The following is a 17,781-nucleotide window of genomic DNA, read 5'->3' on the forward strand; positions in this document are numbered from 1 at the left end:
GCCATCAGGCAATAACAAACAACACAATGTTAAATATAGGGGATTTAATTAAGCAAATTGTAAATCTTGAATTAAATCCATTAAAGGAGGAGATCGTTAACTTAAGATCGCAGCTTTCTCACAAAATTAAAACGGTTGAGGATTATCAGACAGAGATTGTAGATCCGAATACAAAATGCGACACATCTTATGAGATTATCAAATCTGTTAGGGAATATATAGGTGAAGAGGATAAATATGTAAGCTGGAGAGAATCGGCAGAAGTAGCCATGGGGCAATATGCCAGAGGGAGTGAAAGATTTTATTTTGCCTTATCTATATTACGAAACAAACTAACAGGAATGGCAAACGACGCCTTAACCCATAACGGTACTGTATTAAATTTCGATGCCATAATGGCAAAACTTGACTTCGTCTTTAGCGACAATCGACCAATTCACATTATTGAACAGGAATTAAGTGTATTGAGCCAGGGAAAATTATCCATAATGGATTATTATGGTTCAGTTAATAGAAAATTAACTCTGCTAATCAATAAAACTGTTATGACCTACGGTAGAAACAAACCTATAACAGCGGAAATGAATGAGAAACATAGGAAGACAGCTCTTAGAGTTTTCATTACCGGCCTCAACGGCCAAATTTCAAACACTATTTTCTCAATGAATCCACCTGACCTACCAAATGCAATGGTCATAGTTCAGGAATTGGAAAGCAACAACATGAGGGCTCTATTCGCAAATAGTTTCTCTACTACTCAGAGAAAACATAGCGAGCCAAACTCTAGTGGAAATGGACAAACGCATTTCAACCACAGGACAAGACAGCAAAACAATAGTTACACTAACCAGCGAAACAATAATAATTTAAGGTTTAATCATGACAACTACCAGAACAAAAATACTTACGGTTATTGTAATCAGAATAAAAATAATTCTTGGAACCAGGGTAGATTTAAAAATATCCAACAAAAACAGTGGAACACCTATAGGCAGCCACAAAATAACCCGGAACCAATGGAGGTAGACGAGTCTATCCAGGTTCAGAATAAGGCTTATAACGGCTATAATCAAGGCTATAATAAATATCAAAATAATAATTATAATCAGAACAAGTGGGATCAAACAAAAAAATTTGAGACCCAGAACACTCAGCAAGGCCAAGCCCAAAATAAAATGGTACCAACTGGAACTGTTAACCAACCGGCTACTAAGACGATGAGATTAAATAACATTGAGGAGAACCATTTTTTAGACAAAAGTCAGGAGTAGGCTTACCCTACTTAATTAGAAAAGATCCAAAAATAAATAAAAAATTAAAAATATTAATTGACACTGGGGCAACCTCGTGTTATATAAAAACAGGAATTTATAAAAATAAGAACGAGCTTCCAATGTACAAAAGAGTATCTACAGTGAATGGATATTCAATAATTAAATATTATCATATGATAACTATTTTTGATACGCGATATACTTTTTATGAAATAGATGGGCTAGACTCAGATTTACGGGTCGGCTATAACCTATTATAAAAATAGGAGCGGTAATTGATACAGCTAAGGGAGTAATTAAATATAATGGAATAGAAGAAAAATTAAATTATGATAACGGAAACATATTAAACCAACATTCTTTAACAGAAGAAAACACCATTGTTCCATTAAAAGAATTTATATTAAAAAAATACTTTGATGGAAAACTTCAAATCAGATCGGAATCGGAAATGGGTATTCAAAGCGAATATAGTTTGGGATATACAAATCCTGAACACGCCGTCGTTGAAAAATCCGACAAAAATAAAAGTTTGGAATTCAAAAATTCCGAACACGCCGTCGTTGAAATATCCGACAAAAACAAAAGTTTGGAAATTAAAAATCGTGAACGCGCTGTCGTTAAAAAATCCGACAAAAATAAAAGTTTGGAATTTAAAAATTCTGAACACGCCGTCGTTGCACTATCCGACAGTCAAAAAATAAACAACATAAAAATATCGTCTGCAGGTCAAAGAAAAGATCTGAAGAACGAAATATTAAATATTATCAATGAAGAGCATTCAAAAATAAATATGCAGAGTCCATTTCGGACAGATAACCACGGGGAAATAAACACCGTAAATGATAGGGCCATTTACAGCAAATAATACCCTTATGCTCAATCAGATTTTGTGAATTCTGAAATAAATTGAATGTCAAATGAAGAAATTATAAAGCCAAGTAGAAGTCCTTATAATTCACCAGTACTAGTAGTACCAAAAAAGGGTTTCAATGAAGATGGAACTCCAAAACTCAGACTCAGACTCAGACGTAATTGATTATTAAAAACTTAATGAAAATACAAAAACAGATAGATATCCAATGCAGGACCCTTCAGTGATTTTATTAAATCTTGGGAAAGCCAAATACTTTTCAACAATTGACTTGAAATCTGGATTTCATCAGATTCTCATGAATGAACTAGACATTCAGAAAACTTCACTCCAACGAGTGATGGATGATATTTTAAGAGAACTAGTGGGCTTATACACGTTTATATGGATGACATAATTATATTTTCAAAAACAATTGAACAACATTACAAAGATTTAGTTCCGATTATAAAAATTTTGCTGAACGCAAACATGAAAATTTCAATTGAAAAATCAAAGTTCTTCAAATTAGAGACCAATTTTCTCGGTTACGTTGTTTCCCACAATGTGATAAAAACCGATCCCGAAAAAAATTCCAATATCGTAAAATATCCGATACCTAAAAATATTCGAGAGCTTAGAAGCTTCCTAGGCCTTATGGGATATTACAGAAAATTTGTGCAAAATTACGGAAAGATAGCTAAACCTTTAACAAAATATTTAAAAGGCCAAAACGGCAAAGTATCAAAAAAGGAATCACGTAAAACTTTAATACAGCTTGATGATTCAGCTGTAAGAGCTCTTAACGAGCTCAAAGAAAATTTAGTTGCACAAGTAGAACTAGTACAACCAGACTATAATAAAAAATTCACTCTAACAACGGACGCAGCTGACTTAGTAATTGGTGCCGTTCTTTCTCAGGAAGGAAAACCAATTACATTTTTTTCAAAAACTCTGACAAAAACCGAACAATTATACGCAACCAATAAAAAGGAACTTTTAGCCATTGTATGGACTTTTAAAAATCTTCGAAATTACTTATATGGGGTTAACAACATCGATATCTATACCGATCATCAACCTCTTTCATTTTCCATTTCTCAAAAAAAATCCAATTATTGGGATGAAAAGGTGGTATTCCTTTATTGAAAGCTATTTACCCAAAATTATTTACAAGCCAGGAGCAACAAATGCTGTTGCGGACGCTTTATCTAGGATTCAAATAAATAACTTAACGGAAAGTAATGAATCGGTCTCAGATCAAAATACTCAGCATTCTGCAGAGAGTAGTTTTGAGAATGTAATACAAGAAACCCTTAAACCAGTTTAAGCAACAATCTTTTGCACAAAGAAATGAGATATCTATTATTATTCTTTGCAGATCCTCGACATAGTACGTCTAACGGACAAATAGAAAGGGCACACTCTACCTTAACAGAAATTGCTCGCTGCATTAAAGATGAGCTTAATTTAATTGATTATTCCGAAATTATAATTAGAGCAGCACAAAAATATAATTTAACAATTCATTCAATAACCAATCATCGACCTTTTGATATATTATTTAATAAAATCAAACACGATGATATTCCTAAATTATTGCCGCAAGCCAAGAGAAAATGTTACATTTTCACAATAAATAAATAAATAAGAATTATCACGTAGGAGAGGTAATTTACGAAAAGAAACACGGGGAAAGCAACGAGCTTAATTCTAGATATAAAAAACAAGTATTTAAGGAAAATCTCCCAAATAAAGTTATTATAAATAGCAGAAACCGTACGATTCATAAAGATAATATTAAATAACTTGTTTCAAATTACAGATAATGATTTCAATAATGTACTTATTATTGCTGGTGGCAACAACCAAATCCGAAATTATGGATTACACGAACCATGATTTCCTTCTTTACAAGGATACCAAAGATGTTCTTATTTATGAATCACACGCAGATTTTTTTCATATAACTAATATAAGTTTTTATAGAAAGGGTCACGACAACAAGAATTTTCTTTGGGAAATATCCCACGATTTAGAAATTATCAAAATACTTATCTTTCAAGTTATACCCAGTAGATCAAAAAGAGGCATTAATGAAATAGGCACCATTTGGAAATGGATAGCGGGAACACCAGATCATGATGATTTCATAACAGTCCAAAATAAAATCGATGATTTAATACAAAATAATAACGATCAATTCGTTATTAATTCTAAAATATTTAAAGAGATAAAATCTTTGTCTGAATAATTCAAAACAGCCTTTAAAAATCAAGAAATTCCACTTAGAAAATATCGTCTGCGTTTGCTTACTTACAATCATATGAATTTAATGGACACAATTACACTTGATGATGTGTAAAAAAATAATGTATTTAATACTAAAGTTCTAAACAATGATGATATACTAGAAATTTATAAGCACGAAGATAGACCTGTAGTTATAACAGACCTTTTAGATATATCTGAATTTAAAATCGCTTTGCATCAAGATCTTATTATAATTTACATAAAATACCCTATTATTACCGATCGTTGTGACGTTTACAATTCAAGATCCATTTCACATAATGATGGAAAATTATTAATTGATGATCACGTCGCAAAATGTAGAAATAAGTACCATGTAATGTCTAAGTTTAAGACAGAAATATTTAATAATTATTGCACTCTCAACCCAGAAGGCACTTGTTTCACTAGATTACTAAATGGCAAAAAATCCTTTTTTATCAAAATCCGAGAAAAAAATAAAAATGTAGATGTAATCCAAGATGGAGCCATTTTTGTAAATGTAGAAAATACAGTTAATGACACTCATTTAAATGGGTCGTATTTAATAAATTTTAATGGCACCACTAAAATTAATAATATTTCCTACACCAATGTAGACTATAAGATATTGGAATACATTACAGCTCAAAAATATACAGATTTTTTAGTATCCGAATATATTATGTCTAATGATTCGGAACTTACATTCGATTATATTAACATACTAAATCCATTTATTCAAATTAAACAAACTCAAATACCAGTTACGTTAATATTAAGCATATTCACATTTATATATTTAACTATTATGATTATAATCAAATTCAGAACATTTTTAATATTCAAACCATGGCAAATTCATATAGAAATTGAACCAGAAAACAATATTTCCGATAATGAAATAAATAATATACCCGACAATGAAAATATCCTAGAAGAAAATATCATTGTCGAATTAACCCAACAATTACATTCAATATACCCATCAGTTCCAATGAATCGGGACGATTCAATTTAGAATGGGGGGAGTTATATGACACATTATTTAGGGGCTCTTATCCAATTTATAAACAACTTTGAGCCGAGAGCCAATTTCCAAATAACTCTGACAGACCCGAGATAAACCCGTGGTCAGCTATTTCTTTGAACCAGGCCTCCGAATCATTCCCACCCAGATCAATTTCACGCAGCCCAAATCAAACGGATTCTGTAAACATCCAGTCCGCTAACGTAAACAAAAGATCCCCAAAGCGAGCCCCGAGTCCGTTAACGTAAACAAAAAGATCCCCAAAGCGGTCCCTAAAACTCCGCTAATGTAAACACCAATTTCCGGCCAAGATTGGACTTCAAATTTAATTGGCAAATTGCATCATCCTATTTTCCGACTCTCTTGAGCCATTCTCTTTATCAATTTTTGGGGATAAATTCTCTTAAACCGAGGTTTGATTATTGATCATTGAACTAGAGATCAGGCAGTCCGTTTTTTAGATCCGAATCGAGCAGTAGTACAAATCGAGTAAAGGTAAAAAAGCAGTGAATTAACTAAGTTCGACGTATTAAAAAATTGTAAAAGTGATTAAGTGATTAATAAATAAAAGTAAATTTTTTTAATTAAATCACTAGTGAGAAACTTAATTTACACACCTTCTTAAAGTTAATTTTGTATTACAAAATGTGAACTGTTGGCTATAGTCTGTAGTTTTCAGATCAATTCTACATTGATTCATAAACATATCTTTTGTATTTAGAAGGTATTGAAAGTGCTGTTTAATTATCTGTCCTTTAAATAGTTCGAAGAATTGTTCAATTTCCCCATGAAATTTTATTTTATTATTTTTGTTTTCTTGTAGGCCTTTACACGTCTAGACGCAACTTAAAAATTATGTAAATAAAATAATTTTTTTTTGGGTGCAACTTTTAAGAAATGCTAAAATATTGAACGCATAAGATGTGTTTGACAATATGGACACCGAGTTCATTTAAACCTGTTTAATGATGGACAGCTCATTTCCTCGATATTTACAATCTGAGCGCAAAAAACTAAAATAAAAAAACTAAAATAATTTACCAAAAATTTCTATTCAACACCCTTAAAAATAATCGGTTTTCCGTTTGTAAATGTCCTTAAAAGCTTTCGAGTTTGAAGAAATCAATTTTCTCCATCATTCCAAAAAATATTGTAATTTTATTGGTTAACAAAATTTCAGTCTTTCGAGATTTTGTATTTAGCAAAGTTGCGTTGGTTATATTTAAAAAAATTGAAATTTTTTTTTGAACACAATTTAAATTTCCTTTAGAATACAATTATTATTATTATTATTATCAATCTAAACAGTATCTTTCATCATCTTTCAACTTGTTGTACTTGTCCGTTTAATGTGTTATATTCAACCACAACAACTACAACAACTACAACTTCAATATATAAGGATACAATAAGCTTGGGTATTTTTATGACTTTGGTATCCTTAGTTCTATTGAAATTCTCACATCAATATAACCAGTTTTCAGTGATTCGTTCTAATATGAAAGATCAACCACAATGGTTTAAAATATAGTAAAAACGTTTTTTTTCTCGATTTTGAGTGGACAGTTTTTTTTTATTAAGCTTGTCAAATTTTCCTTGGTGTCCGAGGCGTTCGGAAGTAGTCTTAAAAATCTCTACAACAGCACCAAAAAAATGGCAAAGTAGATGTGATCTTTATTGTTTCGGACAAACCGTGGCAGGCGAAGATCTCAAGATGTCACATCTAACATTTTGGCAATATCTGCTGAGAAGACAAGCCTGAACATTTTGAATCGCATGCAAATCAAGAAAAGATTTTGTAGAGTTCTGTGTCCAATGTGCAGAGCTTCGTTTAAGACCTTTCATTCATGTCGTTGAAGGAACCCCCAAATACGAAACGTATCTTTTGGGTGATAACAGGGTGATGTGGCAAGTAAAAGCTCGGCCGTTTGTCAAAGTCTTCTGGCGATAATTCTCGCACGTGGAACTGAAGATAATCCCGCATAAATTTCACGTACTGTAAGTGCAGATTGTGGACTTTTTTTAGGCGGCGTTCTACACCCCTGAATCTTGTATATGTATCCCTGTAATGTTTCTGAAACCTGTTCCTTAAAGTTTTTTGCATTGTTGTAGATGAACAGCCTGTAGATGATATGACCCATCCAAATATTGTCGAAATGGCGAACGTAGCGCTCGGAGATGTATGACAGTTCCGAACCACTGTCAAGATCGATCCATTTGCGTTTCTGACAAACACCAGAGCTTTTGGCAATGCACTCTTTCGAAGCCCTTGTGGGTGTGTTGCGGTTGTTGATTAGTTACACAAGGAGTCAGCTGCAGCAGCTACTTGTGGCGGTGCAATATTGCTGATGATGACCGTAGCACGGTGACTTTCGCGGCACATGCCTATGTTTAAGGCAGTTAAGGCATAGGGATTTTTATTTAGCAAATGTGCGTCTCTGCTCGACTGACAATTCAGCAAACTGTGAGGAGGCGTATATCTTGTGCTCCTTGGAGTTACAATTCACACAAGAGGTTGCTTGCATCGATACTAAAGCGTGTGTTGATCGCCTTGCCTTACCATGTTGTGGACCATCCACAAAATTTCTCACAACGTCAGTCTAAAAACTTGAGAATATCATCGACAGACGGAGATTTCAGATCCCGGCTTTCTTCGATCCATTTGCCGCGGGTTTCAGCTCCGACCTTCGCTAAAATTATGTGTATAATCCAGAAGTCCCTTTTAGTTTGACCTGCTGCATCCAGACCGTCACCTTGTGCAGAACTGAACATCTGCTCTGGCGGTCGAAGATAAGTTGACAAATGTCTGTGACGTGGTCTATTGTAGCGGTCAATCAGGCAACTCCAAGCAGCCTCGTAAGCTGCATCCGTTATTGGCATATGGCGAATCAAGTCGGCTTGTATTGTATTGCTGTCAAATGCTGCTTGCTATGGATCGTGCTCTCGAATGTGTTATTAAAGGCTGGCCACTTCTTGTAGTCGCTATTGAACAGCTGGATGTGGATTTTTGGCAGTTCATTATGCATTACAGTTGCCGTCGAGTTTGCCCTCAAAAACGTGGCTTGTTGCACAGCCAAACGCTCATTGAGCTGGATTCGAATTCCTTCCATACGTGGTTGAGCCTATCCAAAGACACATGTTTTTCATCAAGCTCCCATCTTGTTCCAGCACGTGGATCTTGCGACGCCGTTAGCAAACGCGTAATACTTGCCTTCGCACGACGTCTTGCTGCCTGACCCATTGCAGTTTCAACTGACCCATTTTAACAGTTACTAAATTTGGCAAACAGGACCAAAGATAATGTGTGGAATAAAAACGTTTTAATAAGCTTGTCACATTTTTCTTGTTCGATGCGTTCAGAAGAAATCTTAAAAAATCTTTAAGTGATATCGCAGAACCGAAGAATGGTAAAGTAAGTATTTCATATACTAAAGGAATAATTATATTTTTGGGGTTAAAATATGAAACCCAAATCCGGAATGCGATTGGTAGGCCTTCACATTTTTTAATAATATCTTACATCCTAACTGTTGCTAAACTACTCGGAGTAACATGGGCAATTTTCCAGGCTAAATTCGTAATTTCCACTTTAAAAGTTTGTTCATGTCTTGTTTGTTCAAACACATCTTTAAAATTCTTAGTCAGCATCAACACTAGTTCGTTGTTTTTTCTTTTAGTTAATAAGTTTATCATTAATAATTTATTAAAAAGTCAATTTTCAATATTATAGTTGTATATATACAGGTAAGTCTCCCGCAGACCACAGGGGAGGAAAAAAATTTGAGTGAAAAATATTGGTTTTTATAATGAAAAACAAGAAATGGTGCATATTAATAAACAAATGAATAGTATTACAAAACTGTTAAAGAATCTTAAAATCTTATTGAGTGCTGACTTCCTAGGAACCGAAAATTAGATATATATATATATATGTAAACAATTTCCTAAAATGGCTAATTAAATTAGACTCCTAAACAACTCAGATTATTACTCCCTGAAAAAGTGTTCTTCTTCTTGCAACAAGAGACAGAAATAAATGTTTGCAACTTTCTAAACTGATAACTAATTAAAACCTGATTTTTTTTATTGCTAGATTTTTTTTTTTGCTCTCTCTCTCACGAACTGTCTTCTCTGAAAAATGCGGGTAAAGGCAAAAAGCCGAGTAATTAAAGTGACTAGCTTTAGTAAATATATATACAAATAGTTTAAATAATTTGTGTGGGAATTTAATATACTTGTTTTTTTATTTCAGTTTATAAGTTTATTGTTAATAATTTATTAATAAGTGCATTTTCAAACTATATTTTTATATAACGATTGGCATAGCGAAAATGTCCATAAATACCCTGCTTTCATGTGCAACGGAACATGCATAGACGAACGGGTCATGCCAATAAAATAAAATAAAACCGTTGTTGTTGTTTTTCTGGAAGGCACGCGTCTTTTTTAGTTTTTTGCATTTGCGTTTACCTAGTTGAAGGAGTTAGACCAAAACTTGGCAACAAGTGTTTTTTAATTAATAAAACAAAAAGCAATTATACGTAAGTCTTTCACACCATTTATTTATAAAAAAGGAACTAAAATCAAGTTAAATTATACTTACATTATCAAAAAAACAAGTTTCTTAAGAAACACAGCGCCGAAATAAAATATCATGAGGTGTGTTAAGAAATTGAGCTGCCTTAAGCGGTAGGTACCCACCCCAACGACCACAATTAAAACAAAGTCCACGTGGTAAATCGAAAAAATAATATTAAACTAATCAATCTGTGCCGAATCTGTGCCTTTTCTTCTGCCTAATTAAGCGCACAAAAGGGTGCTTTAAAAAGCACTGAATCTATGCTCATTTTTCTTAGGACATGAACATGTTAATTTAAGCAGTCAATTTCAAACAAATTGATTGAGTGCTGAATGAATGCGGGGCCATTTAATTCGACAGGTGGAAAAAAAAAAATAGTATTTATAGTGGAACTATTTCGGATTTCTATACCTCGCGTTTTCCACTACCGTGAGCGACCTTATGAAAGTCAAGGAACTAATGGATCGCAGGCAGGGGCCGAACGAAACTTTTAGCGATTATGTTTCGGATATGCACAACTTGCATTTCAAGCTGAAGCGTAAAATCGCTGAAGATGACTTTGTCGATCTTTTGAAAGACAGCATGAACTTCCAGATGGGAAATTGGCTGCTAACGTCCCCATTAACTTCGTTAGCGGAATTCAAAAGGGAGGGTCTCCGAATAGACCGCTGGTTGAAAAATACCGCGAGAAACATGCACAGCGCCACCATACTTAAATTATAGTACAAAAATTAATACACTTTATCCGGACAGCTATGCCGATAAAACATGAGACTCTTGATCACAGGAGTGGGTCGAAGCCACACGTCAATTGGCGCCTAAGAAAAAAATAAACAACAGACAACAATGGTCGTACGCAGATTTCTTTTTGTCATTCCATGCGATACGCATCGATCACTTCAGGCCTGTTACGTACGCCCTCCATATAGATTCAACGACGAATCTTAAGTCAGGGGAGGGGTGCATTTGACCAACCACACTTAGGCTAATAATGTCAAAAGAAATTGCAATTCGGTAAATTACTGGTGTCGCGTGGCCAGAACAACGGCCACGATCGACCTACTGGTAACCATACCCTGGTAGCTGGCAAAGTGCAACAGCCGGCCGTTGACTCCAAAGATATTGGATACCGAGATATAGTAACCGTAGGTGGGAACACCTAGTTTACCCGCTTCAAACTGACAGCTAATTAAAAGCTCTACTAGGGCACAAAAGACCTTAGATGATTAGAATACAAGAAAGGAAGTTAACTTCGGCAAGCCGAAGTTTGTATACCCTTGCAGTTATAAAAAATAATAGATAATTTTATTAAATTGAATTCAAAATTCTTAAAAATACAAAAATGTATATTCCCAATATTATAAGATAATATGTCAAAAAGCCCCCAATCTATAATTTGTTTCACATTATTTCCCACCAATTATCCGATCGTTTCTATGTCAGCTATATGATATAGTCGTCCGATTTTAATAAAAATTAATTCTAAATTCAGAACTAATTAAAAAGTGTTATTTTCAAGCTTATAAGGTTATATGTTAAAAAGCACAAAGGATATAATTTTTATTTCATGTTTTCCTACTAATTTTCTATCGTTCGATCTATTATGATAAAATTTAATTCTAAATTTAAAGCCAAATAAAAATTGTTATTTCCAAGCGTAGAAGGTTAAAAGTTAAAAAATACCGAAGATATAATTTTTCAATATTATTTTACCACTAACTTTCCGATCGCAATTCAAAACTAATTTAAAAATCTTATATCCAAGCTTAGAAAGGTATATGTTTAAAAACACGAAAGATATAATTTTTTTTTAATTTTTCCCCGATTGTTCCTATGGGAGCTATAAGATATAGTTGTCCGATCCGGCTGGTTCCGATTTATATATCTACTACTTATCTACTGCAATAGAAAGAAGACTTTTGGGAAAGTTTCAGCCCGATAGCTTTAAAACTGAGAGACTAGTTTGCATAGAAACGGACGGACATACGGACAAACTTCTGACTGAAATTATTATACCCTCTGCAAGGGTATAAAAAGCGAGAATCCATTCTGGTGTCTTGCTGACGGAAGCCGCCGGCTCCGAGGAACGGCGACCTTTCCAGGGGAAGTCGTCCACGGAGTCCTTTCCCTCCAGGATCAGCCACCAGGATCCAGTAGCCCTTAAGGAGGACACCTATAGCTCAAAAGATTTTCATGTGTCGAACCATCGCCGTCATTATAATCAAAGAAGAGGGGAATATCAACCGCAAGGGGGATGCTTGTGGCCGCAGTACTCGAAATCCTCAAACGATCAGAAGCTTAGTGACCAACAGCATACTTCGAAAAAGTGGTGGTGCAATGTAAACGTGTCCTTTGAATCAATCTAAGCTAAAGTGAACTTATGCATAACCATAAACAACTGAAAATCAAAAACGTGGGAAGCATTCAAAAATGCATTGACATACATTTAAATCAAGTGTATATATGTTTTTTGTGTTTAAGTGAATTGGTAATCTTAAGAGCAGCAGTCTTTTAGTGCACGTATCTTTACATATATATCCAATATAATATTTTGCAAAGGAGGTTAGTTTGTTGGAACCCGGTTTCTTTCTTAAAGCATACATATATAAAAAGTCGTACATATAAAATAGTAGCAGGAATTTTCATGCAATGTATAATACATTTTATATTATTTAGGAACAAAACGATCCCAAAAAATTGGTCCTAGGTATAGTGCCATTTTCAACCACACTTGTGAATTTGATACTCAAAGCTTTTTTTAAATATCCTTGATACCATAAATCATGCATATAAGCCCGGATCCATGCTCAATAAAATCAGTACGAAAATAAATCTTGGCGTATTCACTTCTCAGCAGCCCAATTTGTTCTGTACTTATTGCGGCGACTATTGCCGCTGGAACGCAAAAAAAAACTTTTCAGCGAAAGCAGATTTCGGAAAGAATTGACATTACTTGGACTTAATTTTATAGTTCTATGCACTCTAATATTATATATATTTTTTTAATTGCTTATACATATCTATCATCTTGTATTTTTCATTGAAACAAAATTCAAGCCACATTAGTTCTTTAATAGTTATATTGAATCGTTCAACTATAGATGCCTTTAGAGTACTGAAGGTTGAATAATGATTTATCCTATAACTTTTAATAAATAATTTAAATTTCGAATAAGGTAATTCCGTAATATCATTAGTTTGCAGCTTTAAATTTATCTCTAATTTTTATACCAGTTACTCGTATATTAAAAGGTTATAGTACATTCGTCTAAAATATGTAACAGGTAAGCATGTCCATCTGTCTGTCTAACTGTTTGTCCGTATGAATGCTAGGATCTCGGAAACTATAAGAGCTAAAACAGTCAAACTTGTCATGCCCACTCTAACGCCCACAATCCGCAAAAATCTGTAGCGCCTACAGTTTTTATGATTTTAATTTAACTCAATTGTATTTGTCTCATCATCACCTATCGCCCACAAACGGCTTAGTGAAATATCCGATAGGTGACGACGCCCTAAGATTTCGTTTGCTGCTTATATATCTTCATTTACCTTTTTCTCCCTTAAGCTGAATAGCAGGGATGTGATAGTCGAGGCACTGGACTATAGCGTTCTTTCTTGTTAGTTCTTTATTCCCCAATGTTAATTAATTGATTGCAGTTTGTTAAGGTCAATAACCTTTATCCAACACATTTTTTGTTATAGCTTCTAGCACACATATTGACCTCTTCTGTATACATTGGAGAAGGTAGTGCCCCTTTTTCTTCACTCTTTTCCATCTCCTTTTTATCTTTTTCTTACATCTTCCTCTATATTCGTCTGTGAGAATTCGCTAGAGGAACTACTTTCATCGGAAGACCTTCGTGAATTTATATTTCGATTAGATTGGAGGTCTTTCTTATAAGTTGTAAAGTATAAATCTTCCAACTTTTTCTCATCATCGTCGTATTTTGTAATTTTATTCATTTCACGCATTGCTTTATACTGTTTTACATAAGACGTTTTTATTTCGGGTTCGGAAATGGGCTTAAAAGCTACCTACAATTGTAAATTCGTCTGATTTTTTACTTGTTTGAGATTATAGAATTTTAAGTTTAATGCGAACCTATCTTTGGTTAAATAAGACAAAATATTCACCGAACATTTTACAAACTTTATACGGAAAGAATTTAAATTTGTCGAAATTCAGGTAGTCACTTCTCAGTTATATATATATATCATATAGTCGTCATGTGAACGATCGGAAAATTGGTGGGAAGATAATATAAAAAGATTATATCATCGGTGTTTTTTAGTATATAACCTCATACGCTTGGAAATAACAGATTTTAATTAGTTTTTAATTTCGAATTAAAATTTATCAAAATCGGATGACTATATCACATAGCTGCCATAGAAACAATCGGAAAATTAGTCGGAAAATATGAAAAAATTATATCTTTGGTGTTTTTTAACATATTTCTTTCTAAGCTTGGAAAAAACTTTTTTTAATTATTTTTGAATTTTTAATTAAATTTTAATAAAATCGGATGACTGTATCATATAGCTGTCATATGAACGATCCGAAAATTGGTGTGAAAATAATAGGAAACAAATTATAGCTAAAATCGGACTACTTTAACATAAAGATGTAAAAAAATGGCTTCAAAAATAGTAAAAAATATATATTTTTTTTTTGTATCACTGAAGTCATTAAAAATTGCACATGGTCTTACTAAAGTTGATTATTTCTTATAACTGCAAGGGTAAACAAACTTCGACTTGCCGAAGTTGACTTCCTTTCTTGTTTTTAAATATGCTTTATTAATCCAGTTTTTTATACCCTTGCAGACCTCATAATATATATATAAATTATAACAAAATTGATCGCTGCTCTCAAATTATTCAACTGCTAGATTCGGTTCTAAAAAACATACTAAATTTTCTCGAGTTGAATGATTAATAAATAAACCTCGGCTCAAGAGATTTTTCCCAAAAATGTATAAAGAGAATGACTCAAGAGAATCGGAAAATAGAATGATGAAATTTGCCGATTAAATGTGAAATCCAAATTCTGAGGAAAATTGTGGTTTGCACTAGTGTGCTTCAGTACTCGATGATTACAACATCGGCTTAGATGTTTCCAGCATCCGTCTGATGCGGCATTCGTGAAACAGATCTGGGTTGGAACAATTTGCAGGCGTAGTTGACAAAAGTAGATGACCACGGATTTATCTTGGGTCTGTCAGAGTTATTTGGAAATTATCTTTCTGCTCAAAGTTTTTTGAAAATTGGGTATGAGCCCCTAAATAATTTAAATAAGATTAATATTAACGTAACTGGTATTTGTGTTTGTTTGATCTGAATGAAAGGATTTTGTATGTTTATATTATCGAATAAGAGTACCGAATCATTTGATATAATATATATCGTATACGAAAAATGTTGTATTTTTTCGAGCGGTGATATATTTTAATATCATATGCCGACATGCAGATATTAATCAATAAACTTATAATGTGAAAACGAATTTGAAACCATGGTGAACTAGAATTTTAACATGGGGTGTGTGCTGATGTAAGAAGTAGAGTAGATCAAAAACAATGACATAACTTTCGACGGAAAACCTTGACAATAGGGGATCGTATTGCGCGGCCCACGACGATCCATTGGCATACGGATGTGTGAAGGGGAGGGAATATGGCCGAAACATAGCCCGATCGTATTGCGATCAAGCGACAGCTAAGCTTGTGGGGCAGTGTGGACTGACGACTGAAGAACTTTACGGTCTAATAATATTTTTCCAGGCACTTACCAAGATCCCACGACCCGAATACGACGTATCCTTTGCCGGCAAAAATGGTGCCTGAACATCGGACGCCTCTCCCTCGGCCCAAGTCCTTCTTCAGTACTCAGGCACTAATATGCCCAAGTTACATGTTATACTCGTAAAAGTAACGACAATCTGTATTTGGAAATAAGCCAATAAAATCTTAAAATGTGAAATTTAAAGAAAATAATCAAAAAAAACTTTTTTAAATATTTAGTAAAAAAAATCTTTTTTTGGGAAATAAGTATTACATTTAATTCCGTTACCCAAACAGTATTTATTTAGTAACTGAGGAGTTACTACATGAATCTTGAAAAATGTGAATTCTTTACTTATAAAGTTTGTAAAATATATACTAGGTTCGCATTAAAGCTAACATTCGATGATCTTAAACATGTTAGAAATCAGACGAATTTGCAATTGAAGGAAAATTGTAAACCCATAACCGAACACTTACATGAACTTGCTAAGGAAAATAAAAACAAAAGACGTATAATATAAAGGACAGTAAAAAGTAAAACGTGAATCGAATAAAAAGATGAGGAGCTAAACGATTTATACATTAAAACTAATCAGAATGATCTCTTATTTGCACTGCGTAGTTTAAGCTGGGATCAAAACGTAAGGCCAGAAAAGATTACAATTGCTTAATTTACCTACAGTTGTAAATCGTAGAACAATGCTTGGTACTATTTTTATACGAAATCTTATAAGAGGTGACATTGATTCTGCAGATCTTTTAAACCGCCTAACATTCAACGTTCCTGTTAGACCAACACGAAATTATTATCCTCTAAATTTGCCACGATGTACATCAAATTTTTGTCTGCACGAGCCTTTTCGCGTTCTATGTAATAATCATTTATCATTTAATTTGCATTTCAATTTGCATTTTAACTAATTTGCTTAATTCTTAGTTGTGCCTTTTATTTTCATTTGTGTCCCGTCTCTATTGATTTTATGTATGTATCTTCCTCGCAAACTCCCATTTTTTGCCCGAATTAATTAAGGGCCCCGCGCGAAACAAGCACGTGCTTGGTGTCGTTGGGCCACTTGTTTGTACTGTTTGAGGTGCATCCAATCTAGGTCTTCCGATGAAAGTAATTCCTATAATGAATTCTTTTCACAGACAAACAAAGAGGAAGATGTCGAAAAAAAAAACAAGGAGACGGAAAAGAGTGAAAGAGAAGGGGCGACACCTTTACCAATTTATTCAGAAGAGGTCGATGTGGGTGTGGATGCAGATCTAGAAGATAATAACACTAGTTATAATAATGATTTTATTATCAGTAATCTGACCAGAGGAAATGTGTTTGATAAAGGTTATGGACCTTAAAAAAGTGCAAACAATTCATTTGCATTGGGAAACAAAGAACTAAAAATTAAAGATAATAAAATAATATTTTCTAGTAAAATGAGTTGTGGTCTGACTCCTGGTCTGTACTCTTTAATGTTTCTTAGTTATCCTGGAAACTATAATGATCAAGATTTAAAGATGTTTAATTATATTAGAAGCAAATATTCATAGAAGAGGCTCTAATCCTAATAACCGAATCAAAGGTAGCAGAGCAAATAAGTCCATATTAGTAAGAAGTTGATAGACAATAGTTTTAATCCTCCCACGAGGAAGTTGGAAGTTGGTTTTGGTTTACATGAACCTTTAAAACTAACATCCAAGCTATGTAAAATGGAATGATGTTAATGAGTTGGTTGAGCGATTGAAAATTTTTCAATATTAGATAAATGAATCAGTATCCATATAATTTAAAAGTAACCCTTCCTGAAGCTTTAGCTTCATATATTGGTAACGAAAATCATACAATTTTTATTTCGATAAGTCTAATACTGCAAATCATAACTACATGGGATTATGAAATAGAACGGACAATCTTTTCATTTGAATTGCATAGACACTATCTTTAATTTAGTTGCACTATGAAAATTTGATTTTGAAATTAAATTTTT

General features: G+C 33.5%; 1 protein-coding gene across 8 annotated transcripts in view; it reads right to left on the reverse strand.

The window, feature by feature from the left end:
* Window positions 1-17,781, reverse strand: part of LOC108032733 (techylectin-5B) — a 405,968-nt gene that overhangs the window by 137,629 nt on the left and 250,558 nt on the right. The window contains exon 5 of one of the 8 annotated variants that reach the window (XR_007764850.1): window positions 15,802-15,951. The exons of 6 other annotated variants lie outside the window; for them this stretch is intronic. Coding sequence is in view for 1 of the 2 variants with exons in the window: in XM_050889671.1 (XP_050745628.1) it covers window positions 15,802-15,860 (59 nt within the window). In the remaining variant the exon portion in view is untranslated. Of the gene's footprint in view, window positions 1-15,801; window positions 15,952-17,781 lie in introns of those variants that run through there. One more of the 8 variants, XM_050889671.1, reaches the window with a different exon arrangement.

Source organism: Drosophila biarmipes, unplaced genomic scaffold (assembly GCF_025231255.1).
Source record: "Drosophila biarmipes strain raj3 unplaced genomic scaffold, RU_DBia_V1.1 ptg000004l, whole genome shotgun sequence".
Classification (NCBI taxonomy): domain Eukaryota; kingdom Metazoa; phylum Arthropoda; class Insecta; order Diptera; family Drosophilidae; genus Drosophila; species Drosophila biarmipes.